General features: G+C 43.6%; 1 protein-coding gene across 1 annotated transcript; it reads left to right on the top strand.

Annotated features, from left to right (window-relative positions):
* The first annotated feature begins 67 nt into the window (after positions 1-67).
* Positions 68-22,141, top strand: LOC119387692 (phosducin-like protein 3). The gene is made up of 6 exons (XM_049413607.1): positions 68-248; positions 1,383-1,521; positions 5,220-5,307; positions 6,896-7,039; positions 13,396-13,604; positions 17,060-22,141. The coding sequence occupies exons 1-6, from the start codon at positions 243-245 to the stop codon at positions 17,185-17,187; spliced, it is 714 nt and encodes a 237-aa protein (XP_049269564.1). The 5' UTR covers positions 68-242; the 3' UTR covers positions 17,188-22,141.
* Positions 22,142-24,377: the final 2,236 nt, after the last annotated feature.

Raw genomic sequence — 24,377 nt, 5'->3', positions numbered from 1 at the left:
CAAGTAAGGATCCCACTTCGAAACGTTGAGTGACGTCAGCGATGACGCATACTATTGATGTCGATGATGTGTGACTGCGCAAGACTTGATAAGTTACGGTTCCGCGTGGTAGTCCGCGGCTTACACTGCAGTCTCTGTGCTGAAGTTTCGGGGCTGTTATTGATCATCTACGCTAGCTCCTTGCCTGTTGCTTGTTAAAGGGAAGACAACTACTTCAGCTGCACCCGCATCAAGTTATTACCATGGCGGTATGACTGGAAATAGTCCCTCAAATAGCGCTTGTTACTTTGTCGTGTCGGCTACTCGTTGCATGACCAAATCGGGAGTGGTCTTGGGACTGTCATGAGCATGGGCGCTCAGTGCTTTGATCGGAGAGGCCGCGAATATTTGTACTCATCTCTAGCCACCATCCTTTGTGTATTGGTTCCGAAAGAGTTGTTTTGTAAGGTGTCTTGGCGTTTTTTTCGTGACCCACTCATAAGTGAACTACTTCTGGCGTATCGTAGAGCCGAAACCTGAAAAGCGACACAATGTCGTAATCTAACGTTTGCCTGACTACACTGTTTCCTCTCTTTGTGTGTCGTGCAAATTACCTGCTCTGTGGTCGTGATTGGACACTTTGCAGAAAATGATCTGGGTCGCATTCTTATGTGTTGTGCCGTAGAAATACCGTCCGCGTTTGTCTCCACCGTGGTAAAGACAACAGAGACTTTGAAAATTGAGAGACCAGAGTTCTGCGTACTCAATCGCCCTTGTGTTTTGCCACTTTGCATGCTTCAAACACGACCCACGCTTTTAGTTAGTGTGTTTCGGCCCCCAATATGGTGTGCGTACGCAAGCAACCCAGGGCTTGGGTACCCAAATATAAATGTGTGTTTGTTTATTTATTTATTTATTTATTTATTTATTTATTTATTTATTTATTTATTTATACAAGTGGGAACACTGTGTGAACAGTGGTAACGTTGTGTGAGGGGAGGTGGGGGAGGGTGTACATTTTTTTGTTTTACAGAGAATCATCAAAGTGAAAAAAAAAGATCAATATCTTGCTTATACATCTCAAAGTCGTGGTTTGTAAAAATCGAAACTGCAAATGAAATATTACACAATCCAAACGATAATATGCGAGCATAAATACGACTGATGAACTTTATTGAATGAAAGCCAGAAAGTAAATGTGGATAAAGCGTTGCACAATGTTTAGGACGACATAGGTGGAATAAGGATCAGAACGAGCTACAATACATGGATGAGGTACACAGTTTTAGTGTCCAAGAGGCATTGTTTCCAGCAGCTTCCTAAAGATCTCTGAATCGAACAATTTCATACACCACATACGCGCTCAGTCATCTGCAATGATGCTTGTTTCGATTATTTTACAGAACCCTAATGAAGACACGGAATGGAACGACGTTCTCAGGCAAAAGGGAATCCTGCCCCCGAAGAAAGAAGCGGAAAAGACATTCACCGAGGACGAGATAGTGAACATCGTCGAGTCAACAGTTCGAGAAAAGCTCAGTGGTAAGAATTTTTTAATTCTTGGATGTGAGTGCTAACGGTTGATAATGCAGCGGTGATACACATGTGTTAATTGACAGTTCGTGGCTCCTTACTTACGTCTCAAAATTACTTCAATCAGTACAAATCAGCATGACATGACTATAGTGTGTATGGATGTACTGCTAGAGTTGCACACATGGGGACAATAAGACTTGTAAGCACGGAAAGCCGTGAGGTGACGTTCTGTTCATGTTGGCATGTCAATGACGCGTGTGTGACACCTTAACCATACGCCATGGAGTTTTGCCTAACTTGTTTCATGCTTTTTTATTTGTTATTAAGCACTTCTGAATGGCTCCAACTAAAAAAATTTGTTTACAGTTCTTGTTTTAGAACCAACTTGGTACCTTCTTCAGGAATGAGCGATGATTGAGATCAAAAAGTGCAACAGAAGGGATGACAAGGGGCAAAATCTCTGTGGTCAGGGCACAGTGACGAAGGAAATCACCATCTGTGCCGGCGCTCTCCACTAATGTATGAACTGAGTTGGTTCTAAGACGTTGGGAACTATACATTCATGTTTTTGGTTGGAGCCATTCGAAAGACCTAATTAATTAACCCAACCAGACAGGCAATTCTATTAAAATGTATAGCTTACTGTCTTTCGTTTCTTTTTTTCTTTTTTTTTTATCATTCTAAGAGTTATATGAAGCCATTTGGTTTGGTACATGTCTGCATATATTTGGACTACATACAGCAGAATTCGTTGAAGTGCTGGTAGAGAACTAGTTGGAATTGCATGGTACTTTTCACTTGAGCTAGCATTGCCACAAGCAAACTACTTTTGGCATTGCTGAAGGCTATATGTGACCGGAAGAAAAAAAAAGTTAAAAGTGGCGTCTGGCATCAAGTTCAAGTAAAACACAGAAAAAACAAGGCTTGTCTAGCATTGAGGGATTCTAAAACCATGAGTAGTAAAAAAAATCATATTTTTGTATGCAGTGCGGATGGTCAATGTTTCAGTTTACTGAACTTCAGCATTGCTGTGAAAGGAAAAGTGTGCACTCTTGTAATAATGGTGCATTCAGACGACGAACCGAATCCAGATGTGGAGGGGTGGGCGGTGCGTCACGTGACCTCACATCCGCGCCTCGTCCGCGTGGCTCGCGGACGGATGAGCCCAACCTGTTTTTCACATCGGGATTCTGGCAGCGGAACGCCGCAGCTTTAGTGGACAAACAGGCTGGCAACCAGTACACTTTCCTTCTGCTCAAGCTATATGGCTGTCCTCGCAGTTGATTTCAGCTCTGCTAGCGCTTAGTTCAGTTTATTTCTGGGGCCGTATTCTAAGACGATCACCTTTGAGATATATATCTCTTAATGTGCAACGATAGGCAGGTTGGAGAGTAGCGGGTAAGTTGTCGCTTTAATCATTGCACACGCAGGATCTCCTGGCAGGCAAAGTGGTGCTGTCGCCGAAAGTGGTTGTCTCAGAACACGGCCCATGTTTGAACACTGATATTAAGGTCAAGATGCGAAACGAGAGAAAGAAACATAATGTGCAGCAGTGCAATGTGCACTGTCAGTACCTGTTATCCACAAAAAAAAAAAAAAAAAAGAAAACTGTCAATATCGGCGCATCACTGTATCCTCCCTTTGTATGCAGAGCCCCACGCGTGACAGCAGCGAGGTCACTCTGCAGCAGCTCTCTGGAAAGCAGATTCTTCTTTTCCTTCAGCCATTCCGCCAACAAGACCGATTTCACCGAACAAATTACAGTCCTCGACGATACTTGACAAAGCTCGGCGAGCTTCGTGTTCTGTCGGCTGCCATGTTGTTGAATACTCTCAAGCCGCTCTGCTGCCGGCGGGCGCAGGTGAGCGCAGAGTCTGCGGTCGAGAGTAATCTGGCTATTCTCTCCTATACTCGCGGACAACTTTTCTTGGCAATGAAGGGAAGGCTAGAGAGCCGAACTGCGCATGTGCTACCGCTGAAAATTATAGTCCCACAACTGCGTCCGTGTTTTCTGCGTGAGAATAAAAACAACAACATTACTTTATTTTCTACGGGAGGCTGTTTGAAAAGAGGGTCAGCGCGCACCACGGAGATATTTATACTTGTTTTGCTTTATGAAGTGTGATTTCGCGTTTTCGCACCTGTGAAAACGTCGCACCTTTTACGTGCACCTCACAGTCAAAATGCCGTCTTCGTCTTCAGGTGAGCAATCGTCACCCTCCAGCTTTTCCAACAACTCGCCGAGGGAGCTTGTGACGAATTTCACTAACAAATGGCTGTGTAAGCCTGTGACAGCCGCTCGAATAATCAAATGGCCGTCACAGGAGGTACGGAAGGTTCACAAACCAAAACTAAATTCGAAATGCGCGCTGACTGGACTACTTCGCGGAGCAGTACATGTGCAGTAGCTTCGCCCCTGTAGCCTTTCCTTCATTGTCAAGAAAAGTTGTCCGCGAGTATAGGGCACCGTCCGTCGTGTGGATGCACCTGCAGGTGGATTATCTGCGGATTAGCCGTCCGCGTCCACGACAAATCTGGATTTGATCCGTCGTCTGAATACACCATAAGGTGACGGGGGGAGGGGTGCGTGCGTGCTGCCATGTGAAATGTAGCGTTGCGGTAGCAATAGGCCTTGCCTGTGAAAGTACTTCCATTAGCGCCGCAAGTTTGATTGAGTGGGGGTCTTAGAGATAGTTTGTTTTGCTTGTTTCTGTTTTCTGTGTCATCTATTGCTTCATTTAGGTTGGTGTTTATAGATGCAGCAAAAAAACAAGAAGGTTGTGTTTTCTATGTGTGTCTATAAAAATCAGAAGCCATCTATAGCAACACAAGATCTGCCATAGCAGTTCAAAATAAGGACTGCGAGGTTGGTGAGGGAAGAGGAGGGGTCTCCAAAGAGAGCACTCCTAAGTTATTTTTTTAAGGAAGGAACACTGAGAGGGGAGTGTGATTGTGTGATTGCTGGGAGTTATTATCATTCTTTAGTACTTAGGAAACATCACACTAGATATCCTCACTGTATGTTGTAAGTTCCACAAGCTACTAAAAAAATGAAAGTGTGCACATTCTTTACATTTGGCGAAGTGTGGCTGCAAGCAATCAAGATAGAACACATTTGGACAAAGGAGTTGCATGCAGCATTTGCTGCTTATCCAAGTTCATTCTATGCCATTGAAGTATTACTATTGCTGTTATCCTTTGCCTTTCGTGCTGGAATGGAAGATAGCGCCATTTGAGATCACTGCAGCAGTTAGAAAACTATGAGTCCTGTTATTTGGCGTGGTTTTTGCGGAGGTGCATGTAGGCAGTTGCTTGTGATCTTGTTGGCACACCTTGATGAGGAGTTTTGAAGCAGACAGTCCTGGAATGCCAACCAAAACAGTCAGTGCACTAGAAAGAAGTCTGTAAAGGCATTATTGAAGTTTCTGCATGGCAGTGGCTGAGTTAGGAGGATGTAATAGTCCCATTCCTAACCTCTTCTATTTTTTTTTTAACACCTGTGTCATGTTCCCACTATTATTTCTGTCTTTGTTTCTCCCTTTTCCTTTCTCCAAGTGTAAGGTAACAAACTATCAGTTCCTTATTCCATGCCTTTCCCTCATTTGTATCCTTCTTTCTCTCTCTCTCAAATAAAACTTTCATTCTTAAAGGCCCTAGGCACAACTTGACCTTGCTGTTTCCTCATTGAATTTTGCAATGTGCAGGTGCTGAAAAAGCCATCGAAGACATGACCCTGGAAGAGCTTGAAGAACTTGAGGATGAAGAGGATGAAAGAGTGCTTCTGGAGTACAGGTAGTGTGCTCTTGAGCTAACCTTTGGGCACTCTGTTGTTGTTGTAACATGCTGTACAAGCTGCAGGACTTTTGACAATCACATCTGTGGGTATTATGGAGTACACTTAGGATGATGTTGTCACTCAGTTTTAAGCTGAGATGTGCGTGCATGTGCACGTGCCTGAGAAGTCACAACTATTGTGTTTGTTGCTGAACATAGGCAGACAAAAGCGAGACAACTTAAGAGCATACAACTGCTTTGCTCCTTTGTATGGTATGTGCATAGAAAAACGATTCTTAATTCCACTTCCACTGTAATGCAGCCGTTGTGTTTAAGAATTGAACTTGTTATCGTATGCTCACCAATCACCATGGTGCGTGAATGGCATTTTCCAACATAGCAGGTACTCGCTGTTTGTTTATTTATTTATTTATTTATTTATTTATTTATTTATTTATTTATTTATTTATTTATTTATTTAAATACTCTCAATGCAATTTGCGGCATTACAGAGATTAGTAGCATTACAAGGTTAAAATGGCAGTCTTGAATGATGGAGGCAGGAAGGTGATTCCATTCAGGTGAAGTCTTTGGCATGTAGGAGTGGAAGTGCAGTCACAAAGGAAAAAGATTAGCACTAGTGATTTGGGGCTGCAGCAGCAAAATCGTGACACGTGGTGCTGCTGTCTCCGAGCACGCCGATAGCGCGAGTGCCAAGCACATTCCATTTTCCAAAGCAGGGGTGGCCAGTGGAAAGCATTTTTTTCGGGGTAACTGCAATAAAGGTGTGGTTGCTCGCAACTCCAGCGAAAAAAAAAAAAGAAAAATCGTGTGCGTAGGCACGTCTGCCGATATGGTATGTACAAGCGCTTATTTAAAGGAACACTAAAGAGCAAAACGATTTTTCTCATATTAGTAAAACGATCTTTCACGATACCAAGAACACCACGCTTGCTGCGAGAAGACGCCTAGTAAGTGAGAAAACGCGCAAAAGCAAAATGTGTTTGGCAACGCCACCTTGAAGTTTCTGTTCGCCGTGACGTCACATGTTTTGACGGCGCCTACTAGGAACTACGTACTAGTTCCTAATCAGTAAAGATGAAGTACATTATCCTCTGAGGAGGCCATAGACTTAACATACCAAGTTTGCGGTAATTTTGTTGAGCAAATGGCGCCAAAATACGATAAATACGCTTTGAAATCCGTGACATCGCTCGGGGAGATTTCGGCGCGGAATTTAAAAATGAATCTTTCGACTTGATTTTCTCCTTTATTAATAAACCTATAATGACCAAATTAACGACATTAGAGTTCTAAGAGCACAATTTATCGATCTAGACCGATTCATTGTTTCCCTTTAGTGTCCCTTTAAGATGTGGCCTTTCAAATGGGCCAACAGCAAGATGGGCTGATTTCTTCCAACCTTGGGGGTTCTTGCTCACGATGTCATATTATTTTTTTATTTGAGATCCGTCGAAGTAGCTCTGGGATGAAATTCAGGCATTTTCCTTATTAACATCATTGTATTGTTGCACATATTGCCCTTTTTAATTATCTTGTGCATGATCACTCATGAGAATTGTTTGTTTATTTTTCTTTCTTCCAGACAAAAGCGTCTCGCCGAGATACAGGCTACAATGCTAAAGTCTCGATACGGTGATGTACGGGACATCTCTGCAGATGACTACGTGGAGCAGGTGAACAAGGCCGGTGATGGAGTTTGGGTCGTCCTCCATCTCTACAAACCTGGGTGAGCGACGGCTAAGGAAAGCTTTTAATCATATCGATAGATTCAAAAAACGCAAAAGGGGTACTTGAGAGAAACATCAGGCAAGATTATTACAATCTGTTTTTGGAAAACACTATTATCATTAATTGCATTATAATAAGTTGATTATTCAAAAAAACATGAAGGTCAATGTTTATACTTCATGAATTTTGCACTATAACCCCATGGATTTCAATGTATATTCTGTATTTGGGCTGCGTTGGCTCAGTGAAGGTTCCAGAAAGTTGTCATGGCTTATTCAGATCATGATGTAGTCTATAATTAGATATGCTCTAGCAGGTGACCTTAAACTGGTGTGGGAACGTGTCGCCGCCTGGCTTTTTTTCCTACTTTGCCTACTGAGCCATCTTTCATGCAGAGTAGTGTTCCTAGTTTATTGGAAGGGTAATTCACCACTAAACACAGTCATATTTCTCTTTCTTTGGTGTCTCTTTATAGGGGCCCCAAAACACTTGATGAACATATGAAGAAAACATTGCCTCTGTTTGGATGAGGCTCATGTAGACATGTAAGCAAGTATTATAGCATTGCATGCAGTGGGGAATATATAGTCCTGTTTCAAAAACGATAAAATATTGCTTGCTATCCCCATTGCAACGTTGTTAGCAGGTATGTAGCAAGTCGGGCAAGTGGGCCCAACAGTTATTTGATGCTCATGAGAACATTCTCAGAAATGTTGTTATTGCTGACTTTGAGTTAAATGAATGAAAACTATGTGCATCTGCGATCTCACAAGTACCAAAATTTATTTCCAGTCTCACTGGACAGTCTTCTGCTTGGTGTTTCATTTTCTCCTATAATAATGTGATGTGGCACCTATGTGCACTCTTTCAAACATGACATGTCCAAGTCGCTCATTTACCTCACAGTGACTCCACTACAACAGCACTCACCAGTATATTTTGTCACTTCTCGGGCCGCGCATATGCTTGCCAACATGCACTAGCTCTCTTCTCTGTGGTTAGTGCCTGCCACATTTCTATAACTAGATGCAGTAATAGACATGGCTTGCTATTGAACTGTTTCGTAGTGCTTCAAGATGATGCAACCTGGATTCGGCTGATATCAGTCAAGGTAGCGCAGAATAAAGCCAGTAAGAGTCTCATAATTGCGTAGTGTGTCCATGCTGGAGCATATAAGTGCTAGTGTGCATATGTAGCATGCTAAGCGCATAGCAAACATTGGATTGCAGTTAAGTAGCGTAGCCAGAAATTTTTTTTTTCTTGAGGGGGGCGAGTGTCCAGGCATACTTGATGTATGTTCATGCGTGCATTTGTGTGTGGGTGTACATATACACATGCAAAATTGAAATATTTCGGGGGGGGGGTGAGGGATGTTTTAACCACCTCTGGCTATGCCACTGTCGCAGTTGCACATAGCTGCGTCTATTGCCTATCTTGGATACCTCAGCTGCATTGATGTTCACAACGTGGTCTGCAGTGAAACCCAGTGATGCAAGGTACACATGTAGAGGTTCAGATGCTGCTATTGACTCCCATGTACGAGATTCCTGGCTTGTCTTCAGGATAATTGCCGCCTTTATTAGTGTTTGATTTCTTTCAATCCTTACTAGTGAGAAACTTGACTAGCGCTCAGTTCTTCTGAATCCCATTCTTGATGGCTTCGACGATGTCATTGCTCATCAGTTCTGTGAAGATCGTTATGTTCGTTGCGGAGGCTACTTATAGCTACAGCAATGTCCAAGCCCTCATTTTCACTTTTTGTTGTGGTGTCAAACGCTGCCTCCTTTCACAACACAGCGTGGCAGCCACTAAAAACAGTGGTGGTACCTTTATGTTCACTTGCTGTAAAGAACACAGAGTATGCTGTTGGGTGATCAACCAGCTACGGCACAAAAACGTCTTTGTTCTACAAGCAGATTTGTTCAACTAGTTATTCCTCTAGATGTGTTCACAACACATGTGGAAAGCAGGAATTCAGCTGGGTCAAACAGGATACTCCATTGTGCAAATTATTTCATTGTAGAGGCATTCATTGTAGATGTGCTCAAATTCATTAGTAGTCTGCTTACTTACTCAGTTCCTTACTCGGTTACTTTGCTTGCCTTGCTTGGCTGTTCGAGGGAAAAAAGAAGATGCAAAGGTGATATAGTATGTGCGTGAGGATGGGCTACGTTTAAGGAGTGCAACGTGTGATGGGATGTGCGTGATGGCTGCAAAATATATGGTGCGCGATTAGGTACACTGTGGTAAAATTTATGAAATGATGCTAAACTGGCAGCTGGAAAGGGTTTGTACGCCAGAATCTGCTTTTTAATGAAACTACACTGATGATTGTTGTGGCATTGTCATTGCGTTGTCATCATAGCCATCATGCACTCGTGGTCATACCGCCATCATGCCATTGTGCTCATCCTGTTATCACTCCAGCTTTGTCATCCCAGTGTCGCCATACAATCGGCGCATTCCTTTCTTGTCGGGCTGTCACTGTCACTCCATTGTCGCTGTTTGATCATCATTATGCAGGTGATCCCCATCTTCAAGCACCAGAGGTTGATCTTTTGGAAGGTATTTTCTGATGAAAATGTGTTCGCCTCATTATCACGACAGTACCAGGCACAGTGTTCTTTGGAAACACCAATGAAAGCTCTGTACCAGTTCCCCGCTGTGTGTGGGATTAGTTTTTTTTGGTTTAAAAGACTTGTGGGATATGTAAGGAAGCATCTGTGGTGCACACATTGTACAAACATAGGCCACCATTAATACAAGTACTATTGATTACAGCTATAGACTATAGTTACAAGCACAGCAAATTTGTTTATCAAATACCAACCTTTGAATGCAATTCTGGCTTCCTTCTCAGGGGCATGTTAAACAAGGCACAGCAATTTTTTCTAAATTCAGCATGCAATGCTCTTGATGGCTTTTATGGCGGGCCACCTTGTCATAAACTCTCCTGTTGTAAATGTCTACAAGGGGAGAGGGATAGTTCTGAAACAGTCCTAAGCAAGTGCTACAACAATGTCTAGCTCGCAACACCTCTCACCTCACAGCTGTTGATGATGCATGTTTCAGATAAATAAGAAAAAGTAATTCTGAGGGGATACTGTGCGGGTGTAAAATGAGAGTTCACAATTGGCAAAGGGAGACTAAAATGTGTACAGGAATATGTATATTTAGGTCAGTTACTAACAGTGGAGCCTTCTCGCGCGAGGGAAATTCACCGAAGGATAAGGATGGGCTGGAGCACATGTGGCAGACATTTCAAATCATGACTGGCAACTTACCGTTGTTCCTAAAGTGAGAAGTGTATGAGTGTTGCATTCTACCTGCACTAACATAAAGGGCAATAACTTGGGGGATAACAAAGAAACTCGAAAAGTTCAGGACCATGTGGTGCATGGTGTAACGATAAATGATTAGAGTAACATTAATAGATACAAAGAGAGCAGAGTGGGACAGAGAACAATCAGGGTTAGCTGATATTCTTGTTGCCATTAAAGGGGCCCTGTAACGTTTTTCTAAGTAATTGTCGAATGTCTTCGCTAAAAGAGCTTATTGCCTTGCGAATCGACTGCCACAAAAATTTTTAAAATCTGTCAAGTACGAGCAGAGTTACACAGATTTGTCGCCCTCTTCAAGCGCTTTCCCTCTCCTCTCGTACTAGCGAGCACACTGAAAGCTACGCAGGGAGGGGAGTGACAAGGGGGCAAGAAGATGCATCCCTTCATCAGTACGTGTCATGACCTTGAGCACTTTCTTTTCCTTTTTTTCTTCGAATGCGTGCCTTAATTTCAGTGTGATTGCGGGAGGGGGGGGGCACGTAGCGGCATCCTGCGGTGACCACGGTAACTATGCAGCTCAGGATGCTCAAATCAGCCAGTGGCCGTGGATTTGGATATATGGTGTAGTAATCTGTGTATATGTCATCATTTGTAGAGAGATGAGGGAGCGATTTCTAGCTGACTGAGAATTAATTGTAAATTCTAGGCCGCGTGCTGCGCTTTAACGTTTGGCTTGAAAAGTATCTAGGACCGTTGGTTTCGCTTGCTTGTTCTCAAGAGCCTGGACTACTGACCAGCAGCGTTTTCTGACCATGCTGAAAAAGCGTTGCAGGGCCCCTTTAAAGGGCCCCTGACGCCAAAGTGGAAACCTCGAGATGTTTGTGTTGTTCAATTGTTCTGTAATATTTGGCCACTTCTGATCCATTATTAGTGGCGAACGTTGCCTTTAAGATATTTTAGTTTTATTTTAAGGTAAGCGCAAGTGCTCATGAGTTGGCAGCAACATTGCCACTGGTATGATGTAGATAGGGGACCCCCGGGGACGTTGAACGAGTAAATCAAGTATCGTTGACATCCCAGGCAGGTTTGTGGGGCGCTCACAATACCACAACTGGCACTCGATGAGGGCTATTTCTCGTCGGCGCCCTAGCTCTGTTGTTGGGCTGTTGTCCAGGTGGTTCTGGCTGCTTAGGCCGGTGCCATTTTAAGTACCGTAGAAAGGAACTTTATTTTTTTTCTCTCTCTCTCTCTGAGGGGGCACACCAGTGGGGGCTTGCAGTCCAGCGGGTGCTTGGCAGGCGGGTGTGTTGCATGTCGTTTCATTGTAGACAGAAATTTCAGTACGAAAAGCGCCCACATCATTTCATTATTCACTGTGCACGAGGCTTCAATTCAAAAAAATTGGCCGCGTATCTGCGTGCTTCGCTACAAAAGTCGTGTAAAGACGATAGAAGAGGCGCTGTGTGAGATATGGACGCCATCTGGCAATACGTCGCGAAACATGAGTGCTGTGTTGCGTGCTGGTAGTCCCGGCGCAGCAGCAGGCGAAGACCGGCGGTGACCAACGCGACCGGCGGGGACGCCAGCCAGCCTGAGAACGCGGTTTGGCGCGAAGCGCTGAAGCAGAGAAACGTCCGCACTCAACGAGTACTCTCCACACACTCTTTTATTTACACGTCGCCTGGGTAAAACAGGAACGCCAGAGCGGCGCCCGCAACCGGCAGCCTGAAGGCCGCCCACAACACTGCTTTTTCATTTTTTAAATATTTTTTTTCACCTTCTTGGCCTTCTCAAAACTAAAGTTTTTCAACACCAACCCATGGCATTCGTACAGTGCAATACAGAACCGAAACCGAAACACAACAATGAGCTCGTGCGAAGGGCACGAAGGAAGGCAAATTTCAGCGCAGTCGCATTTTCAGCTTTGTTGAAACAGCGCTCACTAGACGACGACGAAGTAAAAGAAGGCACAGGACAGGCAGCGCCTATCCTGTGCCTTCTTTTACTTCGTCGTCGTCTAGTGAGCGCTGTTTCAACAAAGATGAACGCATACCAACTCGCTCAAGCTTCCATTCTTATGCATTTTCAGCGCAGCTTAAGAAACTAGGGTCCTTAAAATTACGTATGTATGCATTTTCTATTAAAGGAACACGCCACCTAATACTTACCTAGTGATGTTGCACCTCAGATATGCATGATATTTACTTTTTGACCGACAACGTTCACAAGTATGAACAGGCGTACCAGTTCAAGACGGCTGGCCCTTGGGCAAGTGGTTCAACTTTGGCCGAGTGGCTGAATCGAGGGACGTGCCGACAAACAGAAAGACAGACAGAAAGACAGACAGACCAAAATTTCTGCGTTTAAGTTCCCCAAGAAAGACTATCGTCTTTAAAAGTGTGCTTTCAACGTTACCAAAGCTCGAGTGCACATGATCTTATGGCACTCTCCCTCGATGGGACGCTAGTTTCCTGAGATATTTGGTGGGCATTTTGAAGTGATGTCAAAATTGGTCATAATTAACAGTGCTAGTGTTAATTATACAATAGATTAGAGCATTTACGCTTCAATTTCGGGATTATCGGACACAATGCTACAATTTGCAGTATAAAAATCACAAACAAAAATTTAGCTATCGGGGGTCCTTTAAGAGAAAAAGTGGACATGATGGAACCCATAATGCATAGGACAGATAACTAACTGATGGTCGGTGGGAGCAAGGGAACTGATACCAAGGAGTGGGAAATGCAGCCATGGTGTGGCAGAGGGTTAAATAGGGTGATAAAATTAAGAAGTTCATGAAATTAAGAAGATGAGAAGTAAGATGGTGCCAGCTCAGGCAAAGCAGGGTAAATTTCAAATCACTGGGAGAGGCCTTCATCTTGCAGTGGACATAGAATAGGCTGTTGATGATGATAACTGACTGAACAATAGTACAGCTAACAAATATGAAAATGCTTGCCAGAGTTATAAAATGCATGGACATGGCTTCTCCAATAAGTGTAGGCAGTGTCAACACTTGCCTTGTCCTTACTCGAGTCTGTTCTCATTGGTTTCTCTTTTTTTCTCGCAGCATTCCATATTGCACACTGATTAATCAGCATCTCAACCAACTGGCACCAAAGTTCAAGACCACCAAGTTCCTGAGGAGTGTGTCATCCAACTGCATCCCAAACTACCCGGACCAGAACCTGCCGACCATATTTGTGTATCGTGATGGCCAACTGAAGAAGCAGTTCGTCGGGCCCAATGTGTTTGGAGGAATGAAGTTGAAAGTAGACGGTAGGTTTAGTAACAACCAATGCGCTGTTTGCATCTACTTGGTTACCATAGCATTCACAGCATTTATATCAGCAGCTGCTTTTCACATTTGCTTAAATGAGTACTGACATAAATACTATATGTTGTTCTTCTCTGTTGCAATAAGTTGCTGATGACTGACTTATCACGGCCGGAAACCTTGTTTCCTTGTGCGTGTGGCGGTTAATTATTTAGAGACATTTTTATAGCGCCCAGTCGCAGTTTCAGCTTCTGAGAGTGCCGAGAGAGGCGGGACCCAGTAGGGTTTTCATGTAAACTTAGCTGGCCATGTGAACAAAACCGGGTGCACATGAGCGCCGCATTGATAACTGTTTCCAACGAAAGCTCCCTGGGTGCTGCCGCATTGATAACTGTTTCCAACGAAGGCTCCCTGGGTGCTGCCATAATCCCATCTGGGATGTTGTAAACATGCGTGACCTCCCAAAAATTATCTCCACTGTAGCGCACTCGCCTCTGCGATGCTTCAGGTACTTGGAAAGAGGGGGCAGAAGTAAGACAAACAAGAATGCAGCAAATGTATTCACTTCTAATCGACGCCATAGCCTCACCTTGTACTGTGGCTAGTTTCCTTCCACGCTTCTTATCTTTTATGAAAGGTCGCTTTCTTGCTGTTTTTAAAACAAAGCATTCTTTTCCTCTTAGCATGCAGATTGCTCATGTGTCTCGCCTCTTTCGAGACCTCATCAAAAGGAAAAAACATGACTGGTCTGGTTTCTGAACGAGAGTTCCCAAATGCAATGGCCCATTGTGCTGGCCATTACACTGTAGATGCAGGCATGGAACGAGTGAATGATTGAAAACCTTACTGATACTTTTACCAGTGGCAGCTAGCATTTTGAGAGTATTAAAGGGACCCTGAAACAGTTTTCAAATTTTGTCAGCGTTTCAGCTACATCATCATCAGATCATTTGCACCTCAAATTAAAGGGACACTAAAGGCAAACAACAATTTATGTCAGAGTGAAAGCTCAATGTATGACAACTTCTAAAACGGCAATATTATCAACAGCAGTGCCCTACTTAACGAGAAATTAAGCTAAATGTATCACATGATGAGCGCCACGAGTGGGACATTTTCAAAGTGATCCCGATAACGTATGAGAGTCTGCCTACAATAAATCACTAGTAATCAAACTAGCAGCAATAATAAAAGAACAGTCCGTGCATCAAAAGACGTAATAAAATGCTGTTTCTTTGTTTCCATTTGATTCATAGAAAAAAGAACCTCTGTGGCGTTGCCATGGGGAACGGCGCGTGGTTCAAAGGTTCCGTTTTCGCCGAACTGCGCTTTGCCCGGCGCCCTGCTTCACTCACGCGGTCGCGTCTAAGTGGTAGTTTCGGGATCGCGTACTATCGCGCGTGTTTTGCGTGCTCATGAAAGTCGCTCTGACAGAAAGTTCGACAAAATGCCGCATGCAACGATGCTGGCACTACGAGCCCGCAGCATCCTGCCTTGTTCATCGGGGCTCAAACCGCTGAATTGGAGCCCACCGTCGCTAGCCAATGTCTCGTCAAGTTCTCCGTCCACATCCACTGCGGCGATTGCGGCAAGCTTCGATGGCTTCGATGGCCGTTGTTGCTGCTGTGGGTCCCGCTACTTTCGCTCTGCTGCTACTAGTGTCGGCGGCCGCACAGTAAAGGCGGGCAACGTGGGGCACGGCAGCAGTGACGTATGAAAGTCGGATTTCAGGCGGGTGATTTGAAGTGCGCTAACGCGATGCGGACCACTAAAACGTGATTTTACTTCAAAATAAGCACTTCCTTGGCATAAAAGTAGCACTACGAGGTTTCTGGACCGCTATTTGAACAATCGACGTCGACTTAATATTTGCCTTTAGTGTCCCTTTAAGCAACGCACCGTATGCAATGATCAAGTAACACGCCATGCAATGATCAAGTAAACAACCCAGAAGCAGACAAACAAGATGGCACTTGCGTGACCTTCTAAGAAGCTAGTGCGTCACGTTTGAACACTAGCGATTTGTTAGCGTGGCCAAGTTTGGAGTGGCGCTGCCATCAGGAGCGAGCACTTTCGTGTGCTCACTGATTACGTGCCATACATCTTTACAGTTTCGGGCGCCATAAAAATACGACACTTGCTTCTGTATGCATTACATTGTCGTATTTATCACTATTTTTTTCGCATTGTTTATTTCGTGGACCTTTCCCGCTGTGCCGCTTAGAACCGTAGCGCCTCCGTGCGCTCTAGCGGAAGAATTGTGCAAGCCTTTCTTTCTGGTTAATAGTCATGTTCTCCGAGCTTCGCACCTCAACTAACTTCATTTACAATCTACAAAGCGCACGAGAAAGAATTTGTACACTGACACAAATGGTGCTACTTCAGTTATTTTTCAGGTTAAACATTAGGCAGCATGCCCGGTGCACACCATCTGGCAACAGATACGAAGCGCGCGGAGTGGTTGAGATCTGCTCTGTCAGGTGCCGCCACACTACCAACCATTCTTATTTTATTCTCCTGTATGGCGACAATCTGCAAAGGCATCTGGACAAACAAAAAGTATTTGAGAACGATCACCAATAGGCATGAACTCAGGGGCGATGTGGTTGTGTCTTCAGGGTTGAAGTTACAGCTGCAAATGCGTAGATTCTGGCGTTGATTGGATAGCAAGTGCCCGATGCTCACTGCAGCGACCAGCTGAAGCAACTTTGCTCGCCAAACGCCTTGCGATGTCGCAGCTTTACAAGCCTCCAATCGCTAGATTTGTGGCACACAACTCCACTAGGGCAATTCATGGTTTGCGAGAAAAGAAACCTCGAGATAAATACTGTTGCACCGCTCAGGTCCACACAGAGCACGTTGTAACGCGTTGTAACGCTCGCTGCCCACTGGAGGTTCAGTGACGTGGACTGGACATATTCAATGAGATCGATCGCCGGTGCTACCTAAGGAGGAACAATGCAGTTGAAAACTCATTCGGCTGAGCCGCTGCAATCTGTAGCGATTGGCGTGTCTTGTAGTAAATTAAACAGTTGACGCAGAGAGCTTAAATCAGTCTGCAAATGATTCTTAGGACTTGCTTTACCGGCTCAATGCGTTTATACAAGATCGTCAAAACCGTTTCAGGGTCCCTTTAAAGAACATGTCATGTTGCATTTTCATAATTTTCCCATAGAAGTGAAAGCTACTTTTGTACCATTTTCGCCCATGACTTTATGGAGGAAACTCAGCGTTATGGCAGAGCAAATGCTAAATAATGGGCATTCCAAACAACTAAACTGCAGTTATGCCACAAAGGAAGGACCTCAAAGAGTTCACACATAATGGCCCTCACACAGAAGGACCTCACACGGAATGCCATAAATGATTTCATGCAATATTTTCTCACATCATTTATCTTAACTTTGAGGTGTTCTCTGAGATAAGTTTTTTTGCTTCTCTTATTTACATTTTCCAGAGCTCGAGTGGATGCTTGCAGAAGTTGGTGCAGTCGAAACAGACTTGGAGGAAGATCCCCGGCCGAAGACGAGGGACGTCCTCTTGAGCACCTTGAAGGCAAACTACGATGAGGCCAATGACTGGTGAAGCAGACCGCTCACCCAAGTCTAGGAACATTTTTTTACCTCCGCAAGGGTTTCAGTCTGTCGTGTGGCCTTACCTTAATTACGGGACATTGTTGCAAACTATGAAGATCAACACAGCCTTTTTACATTGCTCATTTGTGACCAAAGCAGCCTGTGCTTTGTGTTAAAGGAGTACTGACACCTTTTTTCGAAGGCGAGTTTACTGTGCCATACATATCTCCTGTATGCAGAGACGGCTCTGAGCAAGTGTGAAGGTCAGAAAATGCTGATAAGGTATTTTAATTTGATATTAAAGTCAATTTTTCCATGGCGCACCTACTGACATTGACACTAGCTTGACGTCAGGCTACAGTACAAATTCTGGTGACTTCACGCAGCAGTCTGGGTATTTGTGATGACGTTAGGTACCAAAACTTCCAAGATGGCCGCTTGTGCGTCATCAAAACTTCCAAAATGGCCGCTTGTGTGTCACCAACGGAGTCACGTTGCGGAGCGGCCATGGAAACGTCACTGTATATTGTGCGAGCACGTGACGAGAAGCTCATACCGTGCTGTGACGTCAGGGTACAGTAGGAACCGAAACTAGCTTTTAAAAACATACTGTAATTACTTTTTCAGGGCGAACTCGCGCTTAGCACTACCTTTTCTAGGCTCTTGTGGGCTTGAACTTTCATTTGACGCAAAAAAACAACAACTGAAAATATTCGTGTCAGTACCCCTTTAAAGATGCACTGTGTGCCTGTTGTTTGTGCATTTTAAGTGTGGCAACCTAATGGGCCTCAAGATTGAAGATCTATGTTCAACTCCCGGCTACAGCGGCAGCATTTTGATCAGTGTGAAATGTAGGAAAATCGTGGGCTGTGCTTAAATTTTAAAGGGGCCCTGCAACACTTTTTTAAGTAGTCATCTAATGGATTCATTAAGATAACTTATTGCCTCACGAATCAACCAGCGCAAAAATTTTTAGAATGCGTCAAGTACGAGCGGAGTTACTGGCATTTGCCGCACGCTTTAAGCGCTTTCTCTCTTTTCGTACCACTGAGCACGCTCAAAGCTATGCAGTGAGGAGGATGACAAGGGGAAACAAGGTGCGTCCCTTCACCAGTGCGCGTCATGACCTTGAGCACTTTCTTTTCATTTTTTCTTCAAACGTGCGACTTGCTTTCAGTGTGATCGCGAGTGCGCGTGGGCACATCGTGGCATCCCTCGGCGGCCGTGGTAATTACGCAGCTCGCCATGCTGAAATCAGCGAACGGCCGTGGAGTTGGATGTACGGCGCCGCGATTTGGATATATGGCATCATTTGTAGAGAGAAGAGGGAGCGATTTCTAGCTTATTTTATGAATTAATTGTAAATTCCAGGCTGCGTGCTCCGCTGTGATGTTTGGCTTGCATGTTCTCAGGAGCCTCGACTACCGATCAGCAGCATTTTCTGACCATGATGAAAAAGTGTTGCAGGGTCCCTTTAAGGGCATGTTAACCCTTTACTGCCGGTTGTCGCGAATTCGCGACATACCGAAAAACGCCGATTAATTAACAGACGAAACGCGTTGATGCCTTCACCGGCGGCCGTCACGTATTTGCGGCGAACGTAGCTTTCAGCACGAGACATCTAGCGCCATTGCATGTAAGGTATTGCAAGCTGGAACCCAGTGTTGTGTATCAGTTGCCGGAGAGCGCGAAGCACGTGCAACAGCTCTCACTTCTTCGTTGTTTTCTGCGCGAGAACGTAAGTTCCATCTCCTACAAAATTTTTGCGATGTGCACGCCTACAAGAGATTGCACACGACATGTTACGTTGTTTTGAAGTACGTTATTTCCTGCGCAATCCTCGCTTCTGTGGTATGTCGCGAATTCGCGACATCCGGCATTTGAGTCAGTCAGTGATGACTGCTGGTATGACAAGTTCATGATGGACTTCCGCTCATTTTACGGCGAAGAAAGGCTTCGCAGGCGCTTGCCACCTGAAGATAAAAGTGACGACATTTGTCTCAATGACAGCGAAGACGACGATGTCGATCCTCATGCACAAGCACGAGTGTCTTCATCGAGCAGTGAGGATGAAGACGAAGATGTGGTAGACCAGCCAAGCTAGTGCCTCTTCAAAACATGCAGTGCGGTTGAAAAAAAAGACTGTCAAGAACAGCGGGAAGTGCCACACTAGAAAACAGCTCATCCTCAATGTGACACTGTCCGAGCTCCTATTGAATATTTCAAGGAATTTTTATGACACCTTCACACCACACATAGTTCAGCAGAGCAATCTGTTTGCGACGCAGAAAAATCCGAACAAAGGACTGGCTCTGTCTCGTGGTGAGCTAGATCTATTTCTCGGTGCCGTCACACTCATGTCATTCTGTCGGCTCCCAAGAACTCGGCTATACTGGGCGGCGGAGTCTAGGGCACACAGGGTGGCCGACACGATGTCACGTGATTGGTAGGAGGAAATAATGTCAAACTTGCATTTACCAAAAATGACGACGCCAAGTTACGTCGCCCTGAAGAGATCCGCTTCATTGATGCGGCGATGCCGTACTTGCGTTGCATTGAACATATTGAGCTACTATTGGCTTAAGTGCCGGTTGTCGCGAATTCGCGACATACCTAAAAGTATGCATTAACGTTGCATTTTGGATAATACAACTGCTGATTTAAGTTAAGGGTGCTATTTAAAGCTGAAAAATGAAAAACAAATTTTTTTCTTCGGCGCTTTCATAATTCAGGCATTAAAGGGTTAAAGAACCCCAGGTGGTCAAAAATCAATATGGGAGTTCCCCGCTACGACGTGCTTCATAATCATGTTGTGATTTTGGCACATAAAGCCCCAGAATAACTAAAAAAAAGATGCAATAAAACCAAGTGGACTTTTGGACTTTACTGTGCAGTTTTGCCGCCTTTGTGGTGTCTGCCAACACACATCAGTCATTGCTAGGCTTATGCAGTTAAAATTAGGAGCCCTTATTTTGTGTTAGTTCTGGGAAAAAGGTTTCTTAATGACAGAGATAATGAAGATCGAGTGTCTTCTCTTCAATTTCATCCTAAACCACTGATCTTGCATTGTCACAGATGTCATGGCATCATTGCATACTTAGGTGGCTTTTGTTGAACAATTTTATTGTTTCGTAATGCATTGTATTTGTTTGTAATGTAACACACTGTAATGATTTTTAAAGTAATCCAGTGCTTTGACCAGTCTTTATAGAAACCTGTTTTTTTGCCCTTAGATGGTGTCAAAATCTTTGAAGTTATGTAGTTGACATAATTTTTTTTGGTACCAAGTAAATGTTGTTTTCTTCTGGCCAAATTCACAAAGATAGCTTCATGTTTGTTGCCCTTCACATGAACGGGAAAAAACCAGGTTTGTTAATCTGAAAGTGGGAATGAAGGAAAAAAGAGGAATGTTATTTTTCGCTTACAGTTACAAGGAAGCAGTAGTGCATTTGGAAGGAGCTTGATAAATGTCAGTGTATGTGTGTCGGCATGTGCAGTGTAAGAAAGCATTGAGCATATGAGTGAAAAATTCTAACGTATGGGTAGCACAAGTGCCTCTATGAAAACGTGGCTATGAAATGCATTTCGGAGAGCTGGAGTGCTGGAGTGTGAAAAGTGTGTGTGGTGTACGGAAGGAAAGAACTTGAGTCATGTAGTTGGCAAACAGTGCAGTAACAGTTCATTTCTGATGATTCACTGAAGAATTATTCAAGTCAATTCATGTAGTATCGCCCGAAATGTCTCAATGTCACGTTGCTAACTTAAAGGGACACTGAAGAGAAAAGCATTTTTTTTTCTCGCATTAGTTCATTACTTTTTCACAATACCAAAATCGCAACTCTTGCTGCGAGGAGACGCTTGGCAAGTGAGAAAACACGCAAAAAGAAAATGCAAGTGACGATGCCACTTTGAAGTCTCCGCACCTACTTGCTGTGATGTCGTAGATATTGATGGTGTCTGCTAAGGACTGCGTGCAAAAAAAATGCAGAAATCCATTATGTCAAATTGACATTCATGTGCAGTTATCTTGGCAAGAAGTTTAAAAATTAAACTTTGACCTCAATTTTATCTTCTATTAATAAACCTGCAATGGTGAAATTAACAACACTAGAATGCTTAAAGAAGAATTTATCAGTCTAAATGGATTCACTGTTTCGCTTTAGTGTCCCTTTAACTAATGTATGTGCTATACACACATAATTGGTCTGCATAGGAAGAAAACAATTTTTTTTCTAGACATTCGGGCCAAAGTGGCCTGGTGTACAGTAGGCATGAGTAGTTTTATGGGTTGGTTTTGCACGATAGCCTAATTTTCAAAAGTCTTTATTCCTGCAGTGAGTGAAACTATGCAACAAGCGTGTTTGCTCATAACAGTATTAAACTGAACATCTGAATACCATGGTGCATGCCAAGAATGAAGTTCAAGTGTAGGTGTTATTTATCTCCAAATTCAATTTGCTCGAGAGCTGCACAACTTTGCTCTTGCTTTCTGGCTCTTACAAGCATGATGTCAGTAAGGTAATATTACTCAAATTTAATGTTGGTCTGTCAACCTCTGAAAGTCACCTGTGCCCTTTAAATCTCTCTGAATACATGCCAAAGGACCTCAAAACATCCTTTGAACCTCTTTTAATATATTTTTCCAATGCAAGTGCCTTGGATGGTATTTCATACAGTATTTCATCATGTAGACAAGTATTCACAGCCTCGATTTGTTTGCATCATATGGCCGCATGCTTCCTGGTTCGTGCTTTATACTGACCTCATATGAACATTCTATTCTGATGACACACTGTTTCTTATTATGTGGTAATCACTGCAAGAATCATGTAGTAAAGCTTTTAGCAGGGTTCTTCCTTTGGGCATACTGTCTGCTGAGCATGTTTTTTTCTAGAGACTGTTGGTTGTGTATTTCATTGTTCTATTTATTACGCTGAAAAACCAAATAAATATTATACAAAGAGTCTGTGTGTTGTCTGACTTTGTTTCATATTAAAGTGTAAAAAGGTTGATTTAATATTTTGCATCAATATGCTAAAAAGTCTTGTCTTTTGTGAGCTTTGTAATTAGTATGACTCTAGCTTGATATGTGTATTGTGTATGAGTATTGCATCTGGTTCATTAAATCCTTGCATTACCTTTTATCTCGAATTTTGACCAGAGATGGGCAAAATATTTTTGAAGGCTCCAGTTTCTAGCACTTCTTGCTTTCTCCTTCAGCACGGGTTTGCTTCTGCTTGCATTGCACTGGGGATCATGTGCTGCCATCTAGCAAATGCACAACACAGCACCGAGACAAAGCCAGATTTTCCATGTCCTTTCTAAAAGATGAGTGAGTGAGTGAAATAACTTTTATTTAAGATCCGGCAAATGGAAGGCCCGGGCCTGGGGCCGCCTAGATGGCCGCTTGGAGCTGTTGCTCCCGCGCTGCCTCCACGGCTCGCTGGACGGCCCAAAGTTGTTCCGTCAGTTCTGAACTGAGCAAACGCGGTCGACCACCGCGCCCGTAGATCCTCCGTGGAGACCGCCATGCGATCTTGATATCTTGGACATCCCCACAACATGTGTTGTAGGGTGGCTCTAGCCGACTTGCATAGTTTGCATGTATCGCTCGTGTATATCTCAGGGTAAAAAGTCTTTAATTGCACGGGATTCGGATAGGTTTCTGTCTGTATTCGCTTCTAAAAGATGAAAATAAAAATTACTGCCAGTGACTGAGCTAGTCAACGACTTGACTGCTTTTACCAGAAATGTGTACAAATCCTGCTCACCTATCACACGAAAGAGGTTAATGACAAGATGTTCATGTCACCTCATGCACTAAACTGAGCTTTATAATAAGTGCGAACTGAATAATGAATGAATGAAATGAGGTGAATAAATGAAACGAACTACTTTTGCAAATGTTATCATGCAGAGCAGTTACCAAGTACATTACAACACCATCACAGCACGTCTTTGTCCTGTAGTTGAATTTGAATAGTGCTGATAAAAATAATGCATATACACGTGAGTGCAGAGAGAACAGTCATACCAAACTAAATAACATTTTCTGCACTTTACTAACAGTCTGCAATATAAACATACAATACATTAAAAGTTTCTGTAGCACTAAGCTCCTGAGAGTCTTTTTTTTGCCATTTGTGCACCAGCTATCTACTACCAGCTACTGTGAATTTTGTGCTGGTTTATTATGGAAAAGCTTCCAAAATTTAAAAAAAGGAAATATGTGGCATTGACATTTTCAAATGATAAAACCACAAAAATCTGACAAGTGATATGCACAGAGTACGAACAAGGCATTTAGTTGAATTAATTTGATCCATGCGTGTGAAGCGCTTAGAGTGTTGTCAAACAACATTCCTAGTGACGATCTTCGTCATTTCCCTTTTTGCATGTTTGCCCAACAGTTGGATAAAGTGTTTGACGGGGAAAATCTGAAGCCAGTCTCCCATCGGCAGGTTTTGTAAAATGTTCCTCCTAAAGTGTAATTGTAGATAAAATTAAATTTGAAATTAATTCCACGTAGTCCAGATAAGGTGCGTTTTAGAAACCAACAGTGTTTAGGAGGAGACCCGACTGCCATTTTTGAAGTTTCTGCAGAAATTTGTGAGGCCATTGTTGTCGCCACGGAACGTTTGCCATCTTGACAAAACAATCATCTCCCAAAGGCTAAAGTCCCTAGATTTTTCCCTGTTCTTTAAAAATCTAGGGACTTTACCAAAGGCAAGTATGCGTGTGTAAAATAGAAAAAATTGCTCCCGTGTCTCTCATTGACAGCGAACTTTGATAATAAAGTCCGGTGACCTGGCGTACCCGCAACGTCATGGCTGTTTTCAGTCCGGTAATCTGGCAAAACTGCAACGTCATGACTGTTTGTTTTCAGCAATATCAAGAACTGAGATTTCGAAGAGTATCCAGTGATTTGGCAATACCGTAACGTCATGGCTGATTGTTCTCAGCCAAATAGAGTGCGCAGTCGACGGTTGGGGCAAAACGCTTTCTTCGAATAGCAGTTTTCAGTCTTTTTTACCTCTAATGTAAGCTACTGAGCCATTATGTTCTGCAAGAATAAGCTCACGCACAAAACCTCGCTTTCTAGCTCTGTGCGCTGTAATTTCGAAACCGAAACAAGCTCACCATGCAGTTCCGTTTTGCTTTCGAGCGTCGTAGCGCCCCGCGCGGCCGATTTTCAAAACG

This window comes from Rhipicephalus sanguineus, chromosome 3 (genome assembly GCF_013339695.2).
Source record: "Rhipicephalus sanguineus isolate Rsan-2018 chromosome 3, BIME_Rsan_1.4, whole genome shotgun sequence".
Taxonomy (NCBI): Eukaryota; Metazoa; Arthropoda; class Arachnida; order Ixodida; family Ixodidae; genus Rhipicephalus; species Rhipicephalus sanguineus.
Note: the sequence above shows the minus strand (reverse complement) of the source record. Positions and strands in the feature narration are given on the sequence as shown.

Coding starts and splice junctions, on each gene's coding strand:
- LOC119387692 (XM_049413607.1), top strand. Junction 1,522..5,219: donor AGTTCGAGAAAAGCTCAGTG/GTAAGAATTTTT, acceptor TGCAATGTGCAG/GTGCTGAAAAAGCCATCGAA. Junction 5,308..6,895: donor AGAGTGCTTCTGGAGTACAG/GTAGTGTGCTCT, acceptor TCTTTCTTCCAG/ACAAAAGCGTCTCGCCGAGA.